The 23,176-nt window shown below is 40.2% G+C and overlaps 2 protein-coding genes across 2 annotated transcripts; both read right to left on the bottom strand.

Moving 5' to 3' along the window:
- Positions 1–935: 935 nt before the first annotated feature.
- LOC140360419 (clustered mitochondria protein homolog) lies at positions 936–17,738 on the bottom strand. The gene is made up of 29 exons (XM_072445628.1): positions 17,580–17,738; positions 16,096–17,154; positions 15,338–15,471; positions 14,862–15,033; positions 14,359–14,499; positions 14,176–14,285; positions 12,337–12,491; positions 12,127–12,252; positions 11,295–11,442; positions 11,122–11,214; positions 10,449–10,667; positions 9,718–9,893; positions 8,549–8,860; positions 8,283–8,404; positions 7,572–7,658; positions 5,568–5,668; positions 5,312–5,464; positions 5,067–5,129; positions 4,760–4,992; positions 4,029–4,104; positions 3,671–3,824; positions 2,812–2,951; positions 2,434–2,514; positions 2,231–2,356; positions 2,043–2,164; positions 1,819–1,912; positions 1,601–1,735; positions 1,278–1,351; positions 936–1,130 (listed from the first exon to the last, which is right to left on the bottom strand). Exons 2-29 carry the CDS (start codon positions 17,147–17,149, stop codon positions 1,076–1,078), a joined length of 4,656 nt encoding a protein of 1,551 aa, XP_072301729.1. The 5' UTR covers positions 17,150–17,154; positions 17,580–17,738; the 3' UTR covers positions 936–1,075.
- Positions 17,739–19,502: 1,764 nt separating this feature from the next.
- On the bottom strand, positions 19,503–22,093 carry LOC140360551 (coiled-coil domain-containing protein 92-like). Its single transcript, XM_072445797.1, has 3 exons — positions 21,912–22,093; positions 21,012–21,059; positions 19,503–20,397 (listed from the first exon to the last, which is right to left on the bottom strand). The coding sequence occupies exons 1-3, from the start codon at positions 22,042–22,044 to the stop codon at positions 19,691–19,693; spliced, it is 888 nt and encodes a 295-aa protein (XP_072301898.1). The 5' UTR covers positions 22,045–22,093; the 3' UTR covers positions 19,503–19,690.
- Between the last annotated feature and the right edge of the window lie 1,083 nt (positions 22,094–23,176).

Below are 23,176 nucleotides of genomic sequence, written 5' to 3'. Positions count from 1 at the left end.
CCAATAAATGTTGTGACGGTTTTACTTCAATGGGGCTATTTTTAGAGGAATCTTACGTGTTTTTCGAATTTGGTTCATTGAAGTAAAAAATGTATTATCATCTGCTCTGGTTGTATGGTTCAGTGTATGATGATGTTCTTCTGCCTGCCCCGCATAGTCCATAGGATAACATTATAATAATATTATAATAATAGAGCCACATGCCATGCTTGAGTGGTGGGTTACATGGTGTTTTTGGTAAAGGAGAAAAGATCTTCTCAAAATGTGAACGTATTTGTAGCATTTACCTCTCGATGTGCAACAAAGGTAATTTAAACTTGGAGCAGTCCATATATATAGGTAACAATCAGAATATAATAGTTTAACATTCCTCTAATTGTACGGGTCACATATTACTTCTTTAAAAATTGAGGGAAAAGTTAAGAAAACTTGTTTTGCTTAAATGCCTGTGACCTACATATTTTCCAACATTAATTTCTCAATTTCAGAGGAAAATCATCACAAGAAGACAACTTAATAAATGACCTGTTTAAGATAAGATAAGACATTCCTTTATTGTCCCACATGGGGAAATTTCATTGGTGCAACGCAGGTAGATACAACAGTGACCCCCAGTGGATATATAACAGTTCCATAGACTACTTTCACTTCCACTACAAAAATACATTGTGACTTTGTTCTGTAAAATCCCTTTAGCTTTAGGCCTAGATGTTTGTCGTAATGCCGGCATCAAACATTAAATTGTTACAGCAGCAGTTTATTAAACGACAAAAGATAAAACAAATTGTATACATGTTATTTTGGTCTATATAGGCAAATATAATATTAAAATTAACATTTCACCAGTCACTGAGATAAATAAAACTCCTTCCTGGATTATGTGGCTCCACCTGATTTAATTTATAAAGGGGAAAAAAACACATATTTGACACAGTTTTGACTTAATATTGTTTTTTGTTTGGTGGAGTCTGACAAAAAAATACATTTTATTTTGCAACCATCCAATAGAGTCAGCATTGTATTGTGTGCAGGTGTTGAATGGTTTGGCTTCAGTTGAATTTTCTTGCTTTTTCACTTAATCTGTCTCTTCCTTTTTGATCTTTGCCCTAAGGTCGGTCACTTCTTTTGCACTAAGAGGGAGGAAATGAAAAAAGATTATCACGGTTATAAACCATTTCAAAATAATGTAGTGCGTTCATTTTAGCTGGGTGAGACATACAGGAATCCTTTATCTTCAAACGCTCTAAATACCAGAGTCAGGTGTCATGGGTACATACCTGAGAGGAATGAGAACAATGCCACAGGTGAGGTTCAGCTGTTGAAGGATTGTAGCTCTGTCTGGGACTGAGAGCTTGAACAAAGGTACAGATTATTCATACGTCATTAGGACACACAACAATAATAGAGTAATTGTTGAATCTTCTTAAAAATGATGTGTTAAAAATAAATAAATAATGGTTTTGTTTTATTTTATGGCTGAAACACACACACATAACGTTTTCCAATAGATTTTTTCCTTTGGCTAATTTATGCAAATACTAGTTTATGTACATTTTTCTGTAATAGAATGTATTTAGTTGAAAGATTGTTATGAGCATACCCTTGGAGGTGTGATACAGGCACTGGGTGTTTCACAGTAGATTTGCTGCAGAGCTTTCTGGAGGGTCACAGCTTGTTGAGTGAGAGTCGTCAGATAGTTTTTGCTTTCCTTTGTCCGTTCATGGTCCTCCCCAACCTAAATTATAACATTCAAATAGTTGCCAAAATGAACACTTTTATAAAACTATTTCAGTCAGTGTTTTGTTTATAATATGTCACCTGGCTCTGATATATAGAATAGGCTTCTTTTTCATGTTGTAGAGCAGATCTGAAGTCACCTTTACTTTCCAAAAGAGTTGCAAGCAGATGATGACTGAAAAAATAATGCATTTCAGACAAAGAGACGCAAGAGAAAACCTATTTAATTTACATTTAAGTTAAGGAAATGTAGATTTCATATACACATTTGGAAAGAAAGCAATGATTTAGCAGCCATTTGTTACCTGTGTGCGTGTTTAAGAGAGCTAGCACCGTAGTGTTTTGCAGCTAGACTTAAGGCATTCTCAAGAAACTTGTGCGAGAGCTCATACTCCATGAGTCCATGTAGCACTGAGCCCAGCATGCTCTAAAACAGCAATTACAAACAATATTAGCGAGTGATTTACAACGCTAAATTTAATTGTAATCTTACATCTAATAATGTGACTTGTGGATGGTCTTCCCCATATACAAGAAGCGAGAGGTACCGAGCACGATACAGGAGCTGAAGCGAGGCAGCGTGTTCCCCTCCAGCAAAACAGTACAGAGCCAAGTATGTCTGCATCAGAACACCACAGAGGATAAATGCTGCGAGGAATGAACTCAATTCATCTTAAAATTGTGATTGAAATTTACATAATCTTGAATGGTCTGAGGATGGTCTACACCCTGGATTCTTTCACTGGTAATAACAGTCTTTTCCTGGAGGTGAATAGCCTGTTGGAGAAATCATATTTTTTTTGAAAGACAAACCATAAATAGGATTTGATACACAGTAGGACAGTGGATCTCAAACCTTTCACACCAAATACCACCTAAGAAAATATCTTCCAATATCTGGTGAATTATCTGGTAAATTAATACCAAATCTCAACCTGGTCCAAGCCAAGTCTATAACAGGACAACACAACTCCAAACTAGGGCTGACATTTCTGAATTTGAACAAAATTGCCTCTAAATGAAACTAGACCTGTACCACAGTTTGAGGGCTGCTGATGTAGGACAGATATTTACTTCAGTGTACTGTCCCAGTATGTATCCGAGTCGTCCTTGGAGACGCAGACAGGAGCACACATCTTCACGCAGCACCCCACAGACGCTGGTGAACAGGGTTATGGCCTGGCTGATCAAGTCATAGCCCTCTGTGAGGAGACCTAAAGATCATGAATCTTGAGTTAATAAACCATGTTGAAGGGGGTTCAGATAAGTACTAAAATACACTGTGTTCATAACTATTGCTACTTAATAAATACCCTTACTTTCAAGTGTCTTGTCTTAACCCACTTGCCTAAAGACACAATGACAGAGCGGGAATCAAACCTCTGACCTTCAGGTTGGTTGACGAGTGCTGTAATTACTGAGCCATGTCTAGAAATCAGTAACTGCTTCACTGCTACTACTGCTGATATTACGTCTTTACTTTTTCCTAGCTTTGTGTCTTTGATTTTTATTTGTCTGTTTTTATTGTGTCTGTGTTTATTATTTGGCTGAGAAAGTTCAGATTAATGAACATGATTTACATATTGTGAACACAAAGGATTGTAGCCATGGGCTAAGTGCGAAGTACCAAAGGACCCACACTCTCATCCAAAACTAACCAGACCCAAACCTGCTTAGCTTCTGAAATCTGACAAGATCATTCTCAATGTAGTAGATTTAATCTTCAAAATATGTAACATGAAACTCCCTACTATGCTCATTGATATCATATCTAGTGTTGTCACTTCTAAAGAAAGTCTCAATATTTTTGAAGGCTTTGATCTTTATCTATTTTGATCTGTAATCTAAATTACAGTTACAATTATGGAGCAATGTTTTTTTCGTTTGATTGAATGAAAATGTTATGTGTTTGCATGTTCTCTTTCCGTCCCACCTCTCTGCACTGCCCTCTGAGCGTCCTGAACCAGCCGAGAGGCGTCTGACGAGGTCGGATTGAGATGTTTGACCACGGGAAACATATTTATAACATCTTCTTCAACAAACGCTGGTCTGTGTCGAGATTCAAAGACATATTCCTTCAAAAGCATCTATACACAAGAGAAATACACAGTATTACTTTATTAAGTATTAATACCCCACAAACACCACCACCAGAAAAGTGACAGAGTGCACCTTTAAACTACTGAAATAATTAGTACAGATGTGAATACCCTTTCAGTGAAGCAGCCACTTTGTCTGACACATAAATGTACGTGTAAATGTTTCATGACGACATGCATGAGATGTCTGACCTGGATTCCAGTTTGGAGGCAGATTGCTCTCAGCAGAGAAACCTTCTGAAGCCTGTGCTTTTCAATGACACTCGCACTGAATATAGAGAGAAGAGTGTCTTATACATCTTATACACAGCAACTTTACATGGCTGCCTGCTACATCATCTTTGGAATTGTTCAATACTCAACTTACACTTTAACTGGTAATAGAACGTGAATTTATCTCATGATGCATTTGTTAATTATTTGTAAATGCACATTTAGAACAATTTATGTTTAATAATAAAAGTAAGCGAACACAAATAAAATCAATACGCAACACATATGATTTTATTTATCTCATTTCTAACAGTTAATTCGTAGCAGAAAAGGACTGAATTGTTGTCATAAAACACAGTTTTGAAAATCAAGACGTTTCAACAATAGGATGTTTATGTCCCATTACAGGGCCGACTGGGTAGGATTAGTTTCAGGTGAACCTAAGGCAGTGTAAACAAATAGATTAACAAGTATTATCGACAACTGCACCCTGAGGGCAGGATTTACACAGCTCAGAGTGGCATAAAATCTGAGTTCTCAGCCCAGGTCAGCAGATTGAGAATGACTTTCAGATGAAAGTCGAAACTTGACTTTCAAACCAGTGTCTGATGACTAAAGTTGAAAGCTTTTCTATGATGGAACACTCCTGGACGAATGAGGGATTACACTGGTTAATTATGAATGCTTTAATATTTGTAGTGAAACCTCACTTCTCTATGTGGTAGCTGTAATACTCCTGTGACTCCTTCTGGATCCTGGTCCAAAGGTCACTGGGGGTCAACTTTGCCCAAACACTTCCTGAAACTCGGCCGCGTCGTCTCCGACTCCTGCGTTTAGTGACAACTTCCTCGGCTCTTCCTCCAGGAACTAAACACGGGGAAGAGCTGAGGAAACAGTTCAGGAAGTGACTGACAGCAGCGGAGAGAGCGGCCGGATCCACGTCCTACACAAAACAGGACATGTGTCATTTAAAACAATGGCCGTATGTTCAGTGGAATGGTGAAGTCGTTTGTTTGCCTGCAGATAGTTCCTGAATGTGTGTTTGGCACTTCTCACAATGGCCTCACTGACACAAATCCTCTGTGAAACAAAAAGGCACTGATCAATCAAAACATACAGAAGTAAATGAATGAAAATTGACTGCAGAGTAACGCTTTGAGAGGTGTGTCAAGTCCGTAAAGCGCAATACGAATGTAAGGCATCATTATTACTAAGAAATAAACTCAAAACCAAAGTGACATATCTCTAAAAATGAGATGTACCTTTACATGGCTGAGTCTCACACACTCCTCCATTGAGTCGAGCTGCTCCAGGACAGTTCCTAAATACCTCACATTGATGCCATGTCGGTGCAGCTCAGAGGTCAAGGTCGCTCCATCCATCACCACAGTGGGATGGGCTAGGCAGTCTGCCAGCTGGGACGAGCACAGAGACGGAAACATGCAAGAGAAGGACTGGCCGTAATGACATAAGGACAGGTATGAATGGATATTTAGGTTTTGGGATTTCATTTCTTACCAATGCAGGGATTTGGTGAGAGAGCAGAAAAGCAGCTACGTCCCAAAGTAACTGTCTTTGGTTCTGAATCTCCTCAGCACATTCAGGGGGGAAACTTACATCTATAAAGTCCAAGACAGAACATATATATTATACAATCTATCATTACTACAAGGCCTATTCTTTTTTTAAGTGTTGGATACGGACACAAGGACAATTGGACCTACAGTATAGTGATTGCATAAATGTGTCTCAGTATTTCTGGACTTTACTTTTGGGTATTACTAATAAAAAAAAAGTGAGAATTCTGGCTGCTATCTTTATGGCTGCATTCATGCATCAAAATTGGAACTAAACTTGAACCAAAACTTGATTCAAGACATGAGACGACCAGGCTTAAACCCAGGACCAAACCAGGACCAAACCAGGACCAAACGATATCAGAACAAAACCAGGACGAAATGATACCAGGACCAAACCAGAACCAAACAATGCGCAAACAATACCAGGACCAAACCAGGACCAACGATACCAGGACCAAACCAGGACCAACGATACCAGGACCAAACCAGGACCAAACAATACCAGGACCAAACCAGGACCAAATTATACTAGGACCAAACGATACCAGGAACAAACCAGGACCAAATTATACTAGGACCAAACCAGGACCAAACGATACAAGGAACAAACCAGGACCAAATTATACTAGGACCAAACCAGGACCAAACGATACAAGGAACAAACCAGGACCAAATTATACTAGGACCAAACCAGGACCAAACGATACCAGGACCAAACCAGGACCAAATGATACCAGGACCAAACCAGGACCAAACGATACCAGGACCAAACCAGGACCAAATGATACCAGGACCAAACGATACCAGGACCAACCCAGGACCAAACGATACCAAGACTAAACCAGGACCAAACGATACCAGGACCAAACCAGGACCAAATGATACCAGGACCAAACCAGGACCAAATGATACCAGGACCAAACGATACCAGGACCAAACCAGGACCAAATTATACTAGGACCAAACCAGGACCAAACGATACCAGGACCAAATGATACCAGGACCAAACCAGGACCAAACGATACCAGGACCAAACCAGGACCAAACCAGGACCAAATTATACTAGGACCAAACCAGGACCAAACGATACCAGGACCAAACCAGGACCAAACGATACCAGGACCAAACGATACCAGGACCAAACCAGGACCAAACGATACCAAGACCAAACGATACCAGGACCAAACCAGGACCAAATTATACCAGGACCAAACCAGGACCAAATGATACCAGGACCAAACCAGGACCAAACGATACCAGGACCAAACCAGGACCAAATGATACCAGGACCAAACCAGGACCAAATGATACCAGGACCAAACGATACCAGGACCAAACCAGGACCAAATTATACTAGGACCAAACCAGGACCAAACGATACCAGGACCAAATGATACCAGGACCAAACCAGGACCAAACGATACCAGGACCAAACCAGGACCAAACCAGGACCAAATTATACTAGGACCAAACCAGGACCAAACGATACCAGGACCAAACCAGGACCAAACGATACCAGGACCAAACGATACCAGGACCAAACCAGGACCAAACGATACCAAGACCAAACGATACCAGGACCAAACCAGGACCAAATTATACCAGGACCAAACCAGGACCAAATGATACCAGGACCAAACCAGGACCAAACGATACCAGGACCAAACCAGGACCAAATTATACTAGGACCAAACCAGGACCAAACGATACCAGGACCAAACGATACCAGGACCAAACCAGGACCAAACGTTACCAAGACCAAACGATACCAGGACCAAACCAGGACCAAATTATACTAGGACCATACCAGGACCAAACGATACCAGGACCAAACCAGGACCAAACCAGGACCAAACCAGGACCAAACCAGGACCAAACCAGGACCAAACCAGGACCAAACCAGGTCCAAACGATACCAGAATCAATCTATTGTGTCTCTAACCTGGAGAACAAACATCAGGGTTGAAGCGGATGTCGAAGCCGGACTCGCTGGCTGATCCCACAGCTCTACGGGCTTCCAGATGAACATCTGCAAACAAGAGCGTTCATTAAGTAAACAGGTTACAGTAAAAACATGAAGGCTGCAGCTGCAGTCGGTGGTTTCTCTTTAGTTACATATACAACCCTCGTCCTCATTCATATCATTATATACTAGGTCTTTATTTAAACATTCGAGAGAAGAGAGAAATATGAACTGCATACATATATTTCAGAACCATTTTTTTCATGAAGGACAAATAAAACATTTCATTGCAATTAACTGTGCAGTTCTAATTTTGTGCACGGTGTATTTCAGCACAACATAGTGAAACCGATCTTGCAGGTTTCTTTGTGGCGGTTGACAATAAAAATACTTTACACCTGTTTTTCTCCAGAATCATGTTAGGGATTGATTGTTTTGGCAGAAGCTCAGTGCAAAAACGATCATGTTTATTGTCCAGTCACTCCTGCTGACTCACTTAATGCCTTCTGCTTTCTGCTGCTGTCCAAATAAATCCTTATAATCAATAAAAATGTGTGGTAGACATCAACGGTTCAGAAGTGTTCAACTGGTTGGGTTATTTCTGGCCATGTAATAACAATTTTTTGGATTTTTTTTTAACAAAGTTTCAAGTGTTTTTTCTCATGCACATTCAAAATAAACTTGACCTACCTTCCACGTCTGGCCCTGAATCGTTGTTCTCAGTGAGATTGGCCGGATCCTTCTCCCTCTGCTTTTCACACGTTTTCATTTCCGTACGTTCTTTGGACACTGCCTCGACATAAATGTTATACCTGCCACAAGAAAAGAAAAGAACCTTTAACTATCCCACAATGGAGCGGATTCTGAGTTGCAATAGAAAATGCAAGAACGGCAGCAGCAAAATAAAGACACAAAAAAGAAAGAAAGACACTGACTCATCATTGTGTTGTACTGACCTGTGCTGGACAAAGGCCCCGACCAGCTCTGGTCTGTGACTGGCCAGTCTGTGGCGACACTGACGCGGGTAACCATAGCGGCCACACACTTTTGGTATCACTCCATCGTGTTTGTGTTCACTGATCATCTGAAAGTTGAGATCAGGAGGGAAAGCTCTCAGAAGGTCCAGGATGTAAGCTCGGCCATCGTTTCCAAAAATCCCCTTCGTTTCGACTCCAGAGCAGAGTTGGACTGTGTGGTCAGCGTGGTCCAACACACAGTGACGCTGGAGCCTCAACGGCCCACAGGTCTGATCCAAAAGCTCCACAAATCTAAGATAAGGATTCAGAAACTCAGGTGTAAACAGCAGCTGAAGAATTTTAAATAATATCATAGAAATGTGTGTAAACGAATGATGGGTTTAGACCCATCATTCGTTTACACACATTTCTATCGATGCTCTTCACTGTACTTAAATATTTAGACCAGGGTCATACACGACAGGACGTACAAAAATGTCAGTTTCAACAATTAAAAAAAGGTCAAATGAAATGGGTGAAATGTCACTCTGAAGAGGCTCATCAATTCAGCAGTTAAAACAAATAATTCACTGTATTATTAAGCCAATTTAGATCAATATTGTGGTTAACAATTAACTAAATGTAAGATAATGTTCTACGTTTGTTTAAAGTACATATGATAGGGATATCTCATGGGATAGAACCTGTGATAATATGTATCATAGTTTTACATCAGTCAAAGTCTGTGAAAACTACTGAGAAATAAAAGAAAATTACAGGCAGTAGCACTGAGTAAAACCAAATCCCTCTAAATAAAATAACAAATGTAATAAAAATACTGATACAGCTTACATGCCACTGACACATAAAGGTGGTGAAAATGTTTGATGTTGATCATTCGTCAACACATAATTATTGTGTAATTCACATCTATGTTGACCCTTGTGTACAATATGGTTGCTAGGTAACAGGAATAACCTTTACCCATGTCTCGTCTGCTGCTAATTTCCGGGAACAGGGAAGTAGCAGTATGAACGTCCCCAAAACGGTTTAAAGAGGCAAAATGTACAAAGATCTACACTTTACATTTATAACCAAATACTGGAGAGGAAAAAAAGCATGATATGTCTTCTTTAAATTCTATTGAAACATGTATAAGTGTGTGTTACCTCGGGTGTGTGTAGACAGTCTTTCCATAGTCATTGGAGCCGTAGACCAGAGGCTGCTCCTGCGTTTTCTCCAATAATCCCGGGACTATAGATTGCGCTATAACTCTAACTCCTCGATAGTCTATCACCGCTGTCCCGAGAGTGTGGAGCCCTTTAATGTCCAGAGAAGCATAAGCCTTCAGCAAAATAAACACAGTGTTAGAGATATAGCATGGCAGTGACAAGACGTCATAATGTGTGTAACATATGATTTTATTCAACATTCATTTCTGTTTGATTTATATTTATTGGGGAATTTATATTTGATATTGATTTGAGGGTTTGATTATAGTGTGTTGCACTTATTTTATTTTTGTGAACATTTATTCTGTATATTGTTTCAGTACAACCCTGTTTTTGTTGACGCACAGGAAGTAAGATTTGAGTTGAGAGCAGGTGAAATAAAAGAGACGCTGCTAAAAGACTGAAAAAAATAAATAAATAAAAGGGTTGTTCTGAAACAATATACAGAATAAATGTTCCCAAAAATAAAATAAGTGCAACACACTATGATCAAACCCTCAAATCAATATCAAATATAAATTCCCCAAATAAATATAAATCAAACAGAAATGAATGTTAAATAAAATCATATGTTACATGTGTAATACAAGTTTTTTACTGTAAGCATTTAACTAAAACATTTGCAAACGTTTCCATCCTTCTGTGGTTCATTAACAGTTGATAATTACCTCTGCCCCTCTCAGGTCTTGCAGAGCAGCGGCGTGCGCAGCAGCGTCGCCCCCTAGTGGACGGTAGTGCTCTGACACGTCAAAGCCCAGGCTGATGAACATGTTGTTCCAGATGAACATTTGAAGATGAGGGGCCTCTCCAGGATTTAATGGCACGGCGTTGCCATCGACGACAGACTCAGCTCCCCGCGTTGCAGCCGCTGTGAAGTCAGCGCTGGTCTGGAGAAGATTAGTGCAGAGAAAAGGGCCTGAACACCACACTGCAACTTCACCATTATAAAGGGTTCTAATAAAATGCAAAGTTTGTTTTAATTTGTTTAATAAGATTATCATAAAAACAAACCCAGACACTAATTCATTCTAAAGCTTAGATAAAACTAGACTCAAATCAACCAGTATCGATGAAGACTAAATTGGAGCTTTCCTACATAGTTTAACACTGGTCGTATTCTTTTCTATCAGAATTATTATAAGAACACACGGCAATATATCAATGTCACTACCATTATTTTGCGTTTATTAAAAAATGTGTGTCTTTTTACTCTCATCGCCAAATTAAAAATTGTACTATAAGTAAGTATTGAGTATTTACCTTAATTAGTATCAAACACTAAGTTGATTCCATAAGGTAGATAATTTTGCTTTTACATTGAGTTTTTCCTACATTTCTTACCTTGAAAATGCTCTTCTCTCTAAGGATTCGTTCTTGTAGCGTGGCCCTTGGGAGCTCTCTGGATCCCTGCAGCTCCTCATTCCAGTCGCGGCTCTAGACAACACAACACGAAGCCCTAACAGTAACATTAACGACTATAACGAGTGCACTAATGGCCTGTATGTGATTTGAACCTGTCCAGCAGTGAGGTCGTCGTGCCCCGTGTGGCTGCTGTGGGTCTCCTCTGCTCGGACCCCGTCCAGTGTGTGGTCTGCTGAAGGAGCCGTCCAGGAGTATGTTTGAAATAGAGTTGGTATCCTCTCATAAGGGTGCAGCTCGACCCTAAAATCACCAAACAACAACGAGATTATCTTTCAGTTTGTTTGGGAAGGGCCAGGCGAGGGGAGTGTGTTGGTAGGGCACAATTTGAACACGAATTAGTTAACTTTACAGAGCATTAAAACTTTAAAATCACAATATAGAGTTGTGTTTAGTCCTGATTCTGGCACCAGCAGGAGGCTTCAATTCACTATTCACTAAATGAAAATACTATAATTATTGCCCTTTATCAAAGTCTGACAACAAATATACCTGTGTGTTTGGGTAGTTCCACCACTCTATAAACTATACTATTTTATAACTCTTTTATACAATTCCTCTGCTATGTGTATTTAACGTGATTAGGTCCAATAATTACAGAGATATTAACCATAAACTAAGCTCTCAAGCTCGATATTAACGTATTTGATTTTTTTTAATGTCGTGAAAACACTGGAATGCAACAATTTCATATTTTTTGTCGGACTATAATGAGTATAAGTCACACCAGCCAAAAAATGCATAATAGAGAAGAAAAACATATATAAATTGCACTGGAGTATGAAATGCGGTTGCAAGTGTGAAAATAACAAATAAAATCACATACAAGTCGCTCCGGAGTATATAAGTATAAATATAAATAAAAGTCGCACCCCGGCCAAAACTATGAAAAAAGTCCGGAACATACCTATATAAATGATTTCTCACCTCTTCTTCTGCAAAGTGGTGAAGTTTTTCCTGAATGCAGGGCTGACCTGGCTCAGCAGCTCCACCAGCGAGTGGCACAGGATTGTGGGAGCTGCAGGTTTGGGGTTGAAATTGAAGGCAGTAGATCTGTAATACATTAAATCATTAGATAAACTATACGTGCATGTGTGAAGTCGGGCAGTGCAGTGCGTAATGTAACTGAACACGCACTGGTTGATGTAAAAACCCCGAGTGGACGCCGTGACGTTGAGCTCTCTGTCTTCCATGGTCAGGATGGTCAGATACAGCAGGTCTCCGTGCATCTTCCTGTTTCCTGGAGGAGGGTTCCAGCTGCTCAGGGACAGAACCCGGAGACACTGCAGCGGCTTTCAAACACAACAACGTCCAAACAACTATTGAACTGTTAATTGAATATTGGTGACGACTCTACAACATAGCCGCAGAGAAGACACAATTTACTTTTTAAGTGAATTAGAGTATGAGATTATTCTTTTTTTCTTGTCTGTAGATATTAATAACTTGAAAAAGCACATCCTGGATAATGAACGGTGCCAACATCAGCCAACCTAGTTTTTAGTTGTATTTTTGTATCTGTCTGTTTTCATTTTGTAACTCTTAGAAATGAATGTGTTTTATAGTATATGTTACTGAGCTAATGTCGGTGTAATCCCTCATTCGTCCAGGCGTGTTCCATAGTAGAAAAAGCTTCAGTTGTAGTCATCTGGACTCAGTTAGAAAAAATAGACGTTTCGACTCTCATCCAAGAGTTATTGTCAATAAAAGAATTTAGATCGAGAACTCCGATATACGGAGCCTTCCTGAAGTAGAAAGAGTTGTTTGTTTCAACAGAAACTCCCCCCTTGTATCTACCGAGCTAGCCTATTCATGTCCGAAATGCCCTCTCAGCCTGTGGTTACCCCGCTTGGGCTCTCAACAGAGTGAAGAGAACCAAGAAGCAGGACAAAAGGGAAACTGAACAGAGAAGGAAGGGTGTTTCTATCCCTTATGTGTCTGGCCTGTCGGAAAAACTGCAGAGAATTTTTAGACAACACGAAGTCCCTGTTTATTTTAAACCAGGAAACACTTTAAGACAAAAACTGGTTCACCCTAAGGACAAGTTGCCGACTCAAAAACAGAGCAATGTAGTTTATTCGATCCAATGCAGTGAAGAAAGCTGTAAAGAACGGTACATAGGTGAGACAAAACAGCCTCTACACAAGAGGCTTTATCAGCACAGAAGAAATACTAGTTCAGGACCTCAGAGCGCCGTGCATCTCCATCTTGAATCCTCTAATCACTCGTTTGAAGACGGTGAGGTGAAGGTTTTAAGCAGGGAGAAAAGATGGTTTGAAAGAGGAGTCAAGGAAGCTATTTTTGTTAAAAAAGAAAGACCTTCTTTAAACAGAAATGGAGGGCTAAGGTTTAATCTTCCTGTTATTTATAATGGGTTACTGAACCCCTGGAAAGGTAGAGGACCAGGACCAGGACATTTAGATGCTAATCAGGTACTCAGGGTGGTTGAGCCAGGGTCTCACAAAGACAAAGAGGATTCTAATAGCCCATTAAGATTCTGAATAGGCTAGCTCAGTAGATACAAGGGGGGAGTTTCTGTTGAAACAAACAACTCTTTCTACTTCAGGAAAGCTCCGCCCAATGGGCGGGTCTTACCACAGAACAGTATTAATATCGGAGTTCTCGACCTAAATTCTTTTATTGACAATGACTCTTGGATGAGAGTCGAAACGTCTATTTTTTCTAACTGAGTCCAGATGACTACAACTGAAGCTTTTTCTACTATTACTGTGCTAATGTTAATAATGAAATGTAACGTGTTGTAATTGTAATGAAATGTGTACTTTTATTATTGTAATGTATTCACCTGCAGATGGAAAGTAGCAGGAGCTAAATCTGGTGCAGATCATCTTTTCTCTTGAAGATGAATGATTTTGTACAATGGTCCGAGACAAATAAAGACTAAACTAAACTTGTGATACAGTTCATTTTCCGCAAATTTATCTGAAATGATAATGACGCATAAACTACTTCTACCTTCAAATATGTTCTGTCCGGGAGCAGAGGGGCAAGTGGTCTGTCTTTGCATCCGGGGAGGACATAATCAGGAGGGAGACAAAACCTCCCGCGTCCTCCAATGTCAACATCTGTAAAAGGTTCAATACGTCACTTACAAAATGGTTAAAACTACAATAATGAATCATAGTTGGATGGATTTACCGTTGTCCTTTTGGGTGATAAACTTTACAAAAGAAACAGAGCACCCTTTTTGTCCGTTGTAGGCCTCTGATTGGTCCAGACTTTTAAGGAGGTTTCTAACGTGTCTGAGGTGGAGACGAGCATCGCGGACGGTGTAAGGTCCTGTTGTGTGAAGAAATAATAATAATAATAATGATAATAATAATAATAATAATAATAATAATAATAATAAAATAAACAAAATAAATAAAATAAATAAAATAAATAAAATAAATAAAATAAATAAAATAAATAAAATAAATAAAATAAATAAAATAAATAAAATAAATAAAATAAATAAAATAAACATAAAAATAATGAAAATAATGAAAATAAAATAATGAAAATAAAATAATGAAAATAAAATAATGAAGACAAAATAAATAAAAATAAAAATAAAAACAAAAACAACAAGCCATAATACATTCACACACAAACACACAGAGACACACAAATATACAAATACATTGAGCATAATCAAGTACCGTCCACAACTTTGACGGCTTCTCCCTGTTGCAGTCCCGGGACGGAGCGCAGCTCAGTCAGGCTGTCCAGCACAGCGCCCCCCAGCTGCAGGGAGAAGCACGTGCGATGGCAGGTGTGCTCATGGTCCATCAAAACCTGGTGAAGCTCAGCGACCAGCATCTGCCCGGAGACCTGTCAATTTAGATCATAGATAGTAACTAACTACGTCAAATGCTGCAGTAAAACTTGTAAGAAGCTCCTGCTACTACCAATGCCTAAAAAAAGGGACAAATTAGCTTTCATTTTGCTATTCACTGTTCTTTTAAGATTGCTTTGTTGTACTGTTGAGCTACTGGGACCAAGTAACAACCATGTGGATCAACTGCTTTAAGTTAATATCATCTTCAAACTTGTGTATAGCTGCCAACAAACTGAACTTTTGCATGTGTGTCACTCCATTACCCGCTCATGGCTCTTTTATCACACTATAAAACACCTGTATTTCAAAGATATCGGCTCCCAGAGGTTGGATTTTTACAGTGAAGGTCATCTCCCGTAGCTCCACTATTTCGTCAATACTTTGTTCCTTTGTTTCGTCGCACTGCTCCTCTTCAGTCTGGGGAAGTGGCGCTGTTGAAATATCAATATATATACTTTAAATATACGCATTTACAATTAATTTAACTGACAAACAGACAGCAATTTTCTCTCATATCACACATTCACTAAAGGGTCTAACACACTATACACTTATTAATCTGCCAACACAACATTCACTGCATTAGTCAGCAACACATTTAGTGAACGTGTGGGTTGATAATAAGTATAAGAGCAATAATAAGTGATAGTAATAGTAAATATGAAGCTTTGGTCCTGGGATTTTTGGCTATTCAGTTAAGTTAATTAGATTTTGTTAGTGTTTATACAGTACTTATTAATATTTTATTCTGTATGACTGTATTCAACAAGTATTAAACCATTCACTTGTTTCAGCATCAGATGGATATTATTGGACATGATCTTAACTACTATTTAAACACAAACTAATAGTTTACCCGAATAACCACTAACTAACATATCAGTTACCACAGATATTAATATGTTGTCCTTAAACTAAAGAGTTGCTTTTGTTAGTTGCAATACAGATTTGTCTGATGGACTTTTGATAATTCAAAAGAGAGAATATTTAGTTTTGAACTGTTGCTACTGCATCATTTCTCTAAAAAGCATGCAATTAATACAAAGCTGATTTACCTTTAATAAGAGGTGTTTCCAGAAACATCTTATCGACCAAAAACAGAGTCATTTGATCCGTTTCAGACAGACTTTCAGCATGAACAAGAGCAGTGTCCAAATCCATAACAAGTGGCAAAACGTGATCCTCACACCGAGTTTGAGCGAGGCTTTCCACAGATTTGCCGTCTTTGCTTAATAAACACTCCTCCATCTGATCATGAAAACCTAAAGTCTCCAGTGTCTCCTCTATGGGTAAACTATATTTCACACTTTCAGAATCAATATAAGTCACAATTTTATCATCAGAACAGTCCGGTTTCCCACTCGTCTCCTCACTATCGTCCATGACCTCTACGTTTCCCTTTTCTACTACAGAATCTGCACTTTGCTCCATTAAAAGCTCCATCATATTATGTTGAATCTGCAACGACAATCCTTCCTCTTGAGTTTCTATAATCCTGCTGCTTTGCTTGTCCGGTTGTGCCTGTAAATCTCTTTCTAGTGGAAGCTGAATCGCTCTAAAGTCATCTTCAGAGAGCGTTGTCATTTCTTTGTGCTCTTCTAAACTGTGCACCAGGATATCTACATTCATTTCCGTGTCTTCTCCTTTCTCTTGCACCTTTGGACTTTCCAATAGCCGTTCAGTTTGCGTCTCAACTTCTACCTGCGTCTGAAGTTTTCCAGATTGAAATAGGTGTGTCTCATTTTCGGTTTGCGTCTGCACCTCAGAGTACAGCCCTCTTCCATGCACAGTATTGCCTCTTCGTCCCTCCTCTTCCTCAGACACCAACAGACAAACCATCGGCTCCACCACCGCCGCCTCTGACCCCAAATTACTGCTCAATATCAGGTCCGGGAACAGGAAATGCTCAGGTTCGAGAGCCGGGTTGTTCAGATCGGTGGATAGGGTCAGCATGTCGTCCTCGGCGTCGTCGTGGAGACTCGGGGAGATGGACCTGGTCTCGTCATCGCTGGAGAGTAAAGGAGATCTCTCAGCCGCAGGTGGAGCGAAAGCATCTCCACGTTTGAAGTAGTCGGAGAGAAAGTGGCAGCACTGGACTACGTTTCCCATAATGCCTGGACAAAAATACAACACACACAGAATTTGAAAAATAATTTATAATTTTACTCCAAGATATTTATTTGAAATGTAAATTCGACAATGTCTTCTAGTACATCTTAATGCAACTATTGTGTCCAGGAATCTTTCATTGTTGCGTAGTAACAATATACTAGGCCTACTACTTACTTTTAAAGTAACTATTTAATTTTAACATGTTCACCAATGTTTGCTTTACGTGATGTAACCTAATATAGTCTTAATTAACAGAAGATTTGTCTTTAGGTTTGACATTTGACACATCTGAGTCAGGGTAAGCAAGGCGAACACATTATGTAAAGGTATAGAGCCTAAAGTCAGTAAATCTATGCTAAACATTCCTTGTAAAAGTCACATGCAGTAGGACTGTTTGGTAGGCGTGCACTGAAGTGTGTCTCCATACCTTCTGCAGGGATGCGCTCACTAAAGTCCTACAGTCCTCTGCAGTGTTGTCCTTTCATGGTCCTTCCTCTGCACTGGGCTCCCCCGGGCTTCCCTCTGGACCTGCAGTCTCCCTGTCCTTGCTCAGTCCTGTGTCTCTGCCCTTCAGAAAGGCGACTAAGCACCAGCTGCTTCTGCCTCAGGTCCAGGAGGGGGCGACCTTCCCTCTGTTCGTGATGTAACTTCCTGTATTCGGACCAAACTGATCATTCAATAAAAAGATGAAATTGAATTGGAGAGTAAAAATGTTTTATATTCTGTCATAAGAGTTGCCCTCAAAGCTCACCTACACACTTTTACCGCGAGCCTCACAGCATCCTCCACGTTGCCATGGCAGCACTGCGGCGGACATCAGCGATTCTGAGCACGGTCTCCAGGTCAACGAGGGGAATGTTCAGAGACAGGACAATGTTCAAATACCAGTATTAGAACCAGTATTTATTGAGATGTTGACCAGTTCACAAATGACCCATAGCATTTTATTGTTAATTTAGACTTGTCGTAGTTCAGTACTTTTAATATAAGCTAATAATGCATTATATAGGCCTATAATTTCCAGAGCGATACTCATTTAGTCTATTACATATACATTTGCATAAGTAACACTTTGATTAAAAAGTAAATCAAGACAAAAACACATTTCATCTGCCATTACGAGGCACATTGCATGAGTTTAATAAAGTGCAAATGATACAAAATGTCAGTAAGCCGTCTACAGTGGGTGTAAAGCTGGGACACAGTAGTGCAGCGACAAGCAGGAGGACGGACACAGAGGCATCGCTTTAAATCTGGGAGCTACGACAAAAGCTGTGTGTCCAACTCCTGGACGTTTGTCCCAAGAACTCAGTCCAACAGTGAGGCCCTGTTCAAACCAGGAACAATCAGGAGACCGTTTTAGTATTCATGACCGCACTTTCCACCAATTCAGCTGCATCTTCACCCAACTACGTGCCAAGACAATCAGTTGGACACAATTGTACAATACACGTTTTTAAGTGCACACCTCAGTGAAACTAACTATTTCTGACAAAGCCTATTTGAAGTGGCATACAGTAGCCGTCTTACACATCGTTGCCTACATAAATAATACTACTTTAATATCTGAGATGGGACGCTTGAATATTCATCAACACATATTGTCCTGGGATTGTTATACGTTATATATTGTTATATTGGAAGTTATACGCTTGTACAAATGTTAGTAGTTCTGTTAGTTGATTTGCACTATCAAAATCATGAAATTAAACTAACCATTTATGTAAACATTTCAAAATACTTGAGTAATATTGTCACTAGTATGAACTGTACTGTAGTTGTTGTTTTAATCTGGTACTTGTATTTGTTAATGTACATTTGCTAATTGTGTGTTAACCCTCTTTTAATCAGCTTAGCTCGCCTTTGTAAACTGCATTAAATCTAATGTCATTTAAAAGGCTTTATTTATCTGGTAAAACAAGACAAAACAAATAAATAAAATGAATTTCACACAGATTTCCTCGCACTGCAATGCGCCAATTTGAGAAGAAACATTTAAACAGTTTGAGTCTAGAGATGACTTAATTAGCTTCTAATTGAAGTGATGCTGATGTGACAATATAAAATGAGCTAAACCTGAAATTTAGACATTTAGCGATAATTCCACATGTTCTGTTTTTCTGCAGCTCTATGCAAACATTCTCAGAAGTAGCTGTGAGTTTAAAAATATACTGTAAAGTGAATATTTAAAAAAAATTAAAAAAAAAATAAAAAAAAAAGGACATGAATTGGGATCAAATCTAAATAATTCATTACCTCGGCTCATAGAAAGTTGAGCTATTAATTTCTTGTCATATCGCCCAACCTAAGCCCCTTATGTTTTGCCATAATTTGTATTTTTTTACATGAACGCATCAATAACTTCTTGTAAATAATAATGTCTGTATGCCATTTCAAACACGGCCTAACTCACGTCTACAGACAGCCACGGCTACGTCGCTCGCATTTCCATTATTCCCACTATTCTCGTTCCCAGGGGTCATTTGGTGCTGGTTTTGTCAATGGAAGACCACTTTTCTCCCCCCTAATCACTGACATTCACAGGGCAGTCTCTCCCTCCCCCGCACCCATGTCCACTCGGCTGTGCACCCCACCCTCATCTATGTCCTCCCACTCGTCATCCAGCTGATCCCTCGCCTGCTCTCTGATTGGCCGGTTCAGTCGCAGCATCCGGTACCTCAGTGGGACCAGGAAGAGGGCGGGGTCGGGCATGGGGAGGGGTCTTTGGGGGGACGTGACCCTCTCCCGCGGGACACACGCTCGGACCCGCTCTTCCCTGATGCTCAATCTGCTGCGCTGGACCCTGAGCTCTGATTGGCCGGGAGACTCGGGAGGAGGCGGGGATAAGAGCCAGTCAGAGCTGTCGTCTTCGTAATCGTCTTCGTCGTCCTCTTCTTGTTCTACTTCCTGTTGGTCTTTGGGCGTTTCCTCGGTCCCCACGGCCCCGCCCTCCTCGCCCTGTTTTTGTTGGAACAGTTTTAACCTGGCGCTGTGGAGTTCCTGACAGAGCGAGGACGTGGCCGTGTCCTGTCGCTGGAGCTCCCTGTTCATCAGTGTGATCTTATGGCTTCTGCGCTTCAGCTCCTCCAGGAAACACCGCTCCTCTTCCCGGAGGCTTCGTCCCAGCGCGGACACTCTGGCCCGTCCGGATCGCAGATCGCGGCGGGCCACCAGTGTCATCGAGCGCTGGTCCTCCAGGAGGCGCTCCACTGCCTCGCAACGGGCCGCCAGTTCTGCCTCCTCCTCTGGAAGATAGACACGAGTAAAACGTTTCAAAAGGTTCCGGAATCATTTAGGACATATGGATAAATAACAGTTAAAGACTAAACACACTAAAATAGTAGATCAGAGGAGCCAACATGAAAAAAGTGTTGTTATTTAACGCTACATATAATAAAACCTCTGTAATATGACAATTATAATAGGCTCATTTAGTATCTTAAGGAAAATGTTAGCCTCCCCACAATGATGCAAAAGATATAAGGTGAATATCTGCAAGAAGATTAGGACATGTAATTGTTTTCATCATTGATCTTTCATTTTAACTGTGGAAGTCAAACCATCCGTCTCAGGCCCTGTACTAGCACTATAAATATTATACTAAACTATAGTATAGTATATTGTACTGAGAATATGTTTCAGCTTCATAACTCACAAATCAAATGAAACAATGCTTCACGATCTGCTCATAAGGAGAACTTTAGCATTCTTTCTATATGTATTTGTGTTTTTGCAATGCAGCTCTGTCTTTGAGTCTCTTGTAACCTTAGCCCTGATGTGATCTGAATGAAAGACAATCTCACTGTGACAATGACCGTGCGGCTTTAGACTTCCTCTTTTTTCTCATATCATTTGATACCTGCAGGATTTCTGTCAGGAAACCTGGAATCCAGCTCACAGCCCAACTCTGCAAAGACAAAGACAACAGCTTTAAAAGAGTATTTAAATACTACACAAGATCTTGACAAAAGTGGATGATGGAAGTAGTGTCACAGTTTGAGGGTTTGAACAGTTTCTACAGAACACGGTACCGTATCTATCGTAAAGAATAACATTATAGACATAATAATGACATTATATAGTATCTATGGATAAGAAAAATATCAAAGTAATAAGCAAAGTAACCAATCAGCTCAATAGAAGAATATTCTTGACTTTATGCTGTCTACAAGACCACAATGAAAATAATATTCAATATTCCACTCAGGTCTGAAAGTATTTTGGGGGCTAAAGCTTAAGCTCACATGGGCCCCCATTAAAGACCCACTTCTACAGGACTGTTGAACTGTGAGTAAAAGTGCTGGACTCTAGGCCACTCTGGGATTTCAATATCACATGTTCATTTACTTGTCCAGGAGAAAATCCAGAATAATCAAATATCCTCAAAATGTGATCAGATTTCTGATGTGTTCACATGCACAAGATAAATATGATCATGACAAACCTCCGGACATGTGTCAATTAATTATGTAGAGTTTTCATTTGGATGACAAAGTACAATTAATTTAAATAAATAAAATTAACCCTTTCAACTTGCACATTTTTGTTTCATTGGTTTGTCCCTTTTGGCACAGTTTCCCTGTCAAAACCTGCAGAGGTGTGAACAATCCGAAATAAATCAGATTACTCACAACAACTGTAACTGTCTACATGACAACAATAATCTGATATCTCCAGAAATCCGACAATGACCAGATTTGTGTGCATGTAAACACTGCTTTGCACTGGCTGCTGCTCCAGCACTGGTCACCAGACTGACCGTGGCAGCGTCTCTTCAGGTTGGAGATCTCCAGCTGCAGGTCGGTCAGCATCACCAGGTGCTCCTGCTTCAGGAAGGCGATGCCCCGCTCCACAGTGGCCACTTGCTGCTCCAGCCTGCCCGCGGCGGCCATGGCTCTGCGCTCTCACAACGACCTGCACACGCCAATAATATCCGTAATGCACGCGGAAAAACCGGAGCAGACAATCACAGCAGGAGAAAGCACAAGAAAACACAGGAGCAGCTCTGCATATGCACAATAAAACCATCGTCTCATGCACCGGCCCAGTCCAGTCCTAATAATGAGCCAGTCGTTATCGTGTTGCAGCGTGATGTCCATCCTCTCTGTCCGTGTCTCTGTCCGCGGTGACAGTGGCCTACCCTGAACGTGCAGCCGTGTCCTGCCTCCAGCTCTCATGGATGCTCGTCTCGCTCCGGCGCCTCTGTCCTCGATGAGACAAAAGCCCGATGCAAAACGACCGTAAACGACGCGAGATCTTCTGCTGTGAAAGAGCTTCTGATGCTGCTGCTTTGTGTTTGTGTTTGGCAGAGGAGGATTAGGGAGAAATCACCTCCTCGTAACCTTCTGGTCGTACGTGCGTCTGCTGCGTCCAAACAGCTGCTCGGGCGCGAGGGGGCGGGGCTCCGGGATAGGGGACATCAGCTGATTGTTCTGATCTGAGCTTTTAAAGGGACAGTTGTTCTAGTTTAATGTGTGGCCATGGTTTTATTTATTGCTGAAAGATACATGTTTGCTATTTTATTATTATTATTATTATTATTTTTATCATTTTGAATGCATTACCCAATGACCCATTTTTGTATCTGTGCTGCTAGATAGTTATTCTAGATTGGTATGTGTGGTTTTTAGAGACCATAGTTTTTTTTAGGTGCAACAGATAAAGAAATATATCAACTCTTAAAATGTATTTATTTTTCAATGCAACATACTTAATAACATGATATTGCATTTGTATTACTACAGGAAACAGCAGTGAAGCAAATTTCTATGACACGTCCAAGAGAAAGTGCTCTTTTAGGAAATTCAAACAAAAAGTGGTGGAGGAAGTGAGCAATTTTGTTACTGTAAGTATCACATCAAAATCTACGTACCCAAGTATTTCACACAGATTTTGAGTCAATTAAATAACAATGTAAGAGTCAAATATGCAGTTTTTTGGTCATCAGAATTACTTTAACGCAACACGTTCAGGCAAGATGTCACCATGAACTTCCTTAAAAACCCCTCAGCATTTCAGCAGGTC

Source organism: Eucyclogobius newberryi, unplaced genomic scaffold, assembly GCF_026437365.1.
Source record: "Eucyclogobius newberryi isolate DKJ021-1_F unplaced genomic scaffold, fEucNew1.0.hap1 SCAF_15, whole genome shotgun sequence".
NCBI classification, from domain to species: Eukaryota; Metazoa; Chordata; class Actinopteri; order Gobiiformes; family Gobiidae; genus Eucyclogobius; species Eucyclogobius newberryi.
The sequence above is the reverse complement of the archived record's forward strand: the minus strand, read 5'-3'. Positions and strand labels throughout refer to the sequence as shown.

Bases quoted from the DNA above. Each gene is read 5' to 3' on its own strand.
- LOC140360419 (XM_072445628.1), bottom strand. From the start codon at position 17,149: ATGGGAAACGTAGTCCAGTGCTGCCACTTTCTCTCCGACTACTTCAAA. The intron at 15,472-16,095 runs GTAAATCAGCTT...ATATTTCAACAG, and splicing joins GGAAACACCTCTTATTAAAG to CGCCACTTCCCCAGACTGAA. The intron at 2,952-3,670 runs GTGGGACGGAAA...CATGATCTTTAG, and splicing joins TCAGAGGGCAGTGCAGAGAG to GTCTCCTCACAGAGGGCTAT.
- LOC140360551 (XM_072445797.1), bottom strand. From the start codon at position 22,044: ATGGCCGCCGCGGGCAGGCTGGAGCAGCAAGTGGCCACTGTGGAGCGG. The intron at 21,060-21,911 runs GTCAGTCTGGTG...TTGTCTTTGCAG, and splicing joins CCTGAAGAGACGCTGCCACG to AGTTGGGCTGTGAGCTGGAT. The intron at 20,398-21,011 runs GTATCAAATGAT...TCTATCTTCCAG, and splicing joins TCCTGACAGAAATCCTGCAG to AGGAGGAGGCAGAACTGGCG.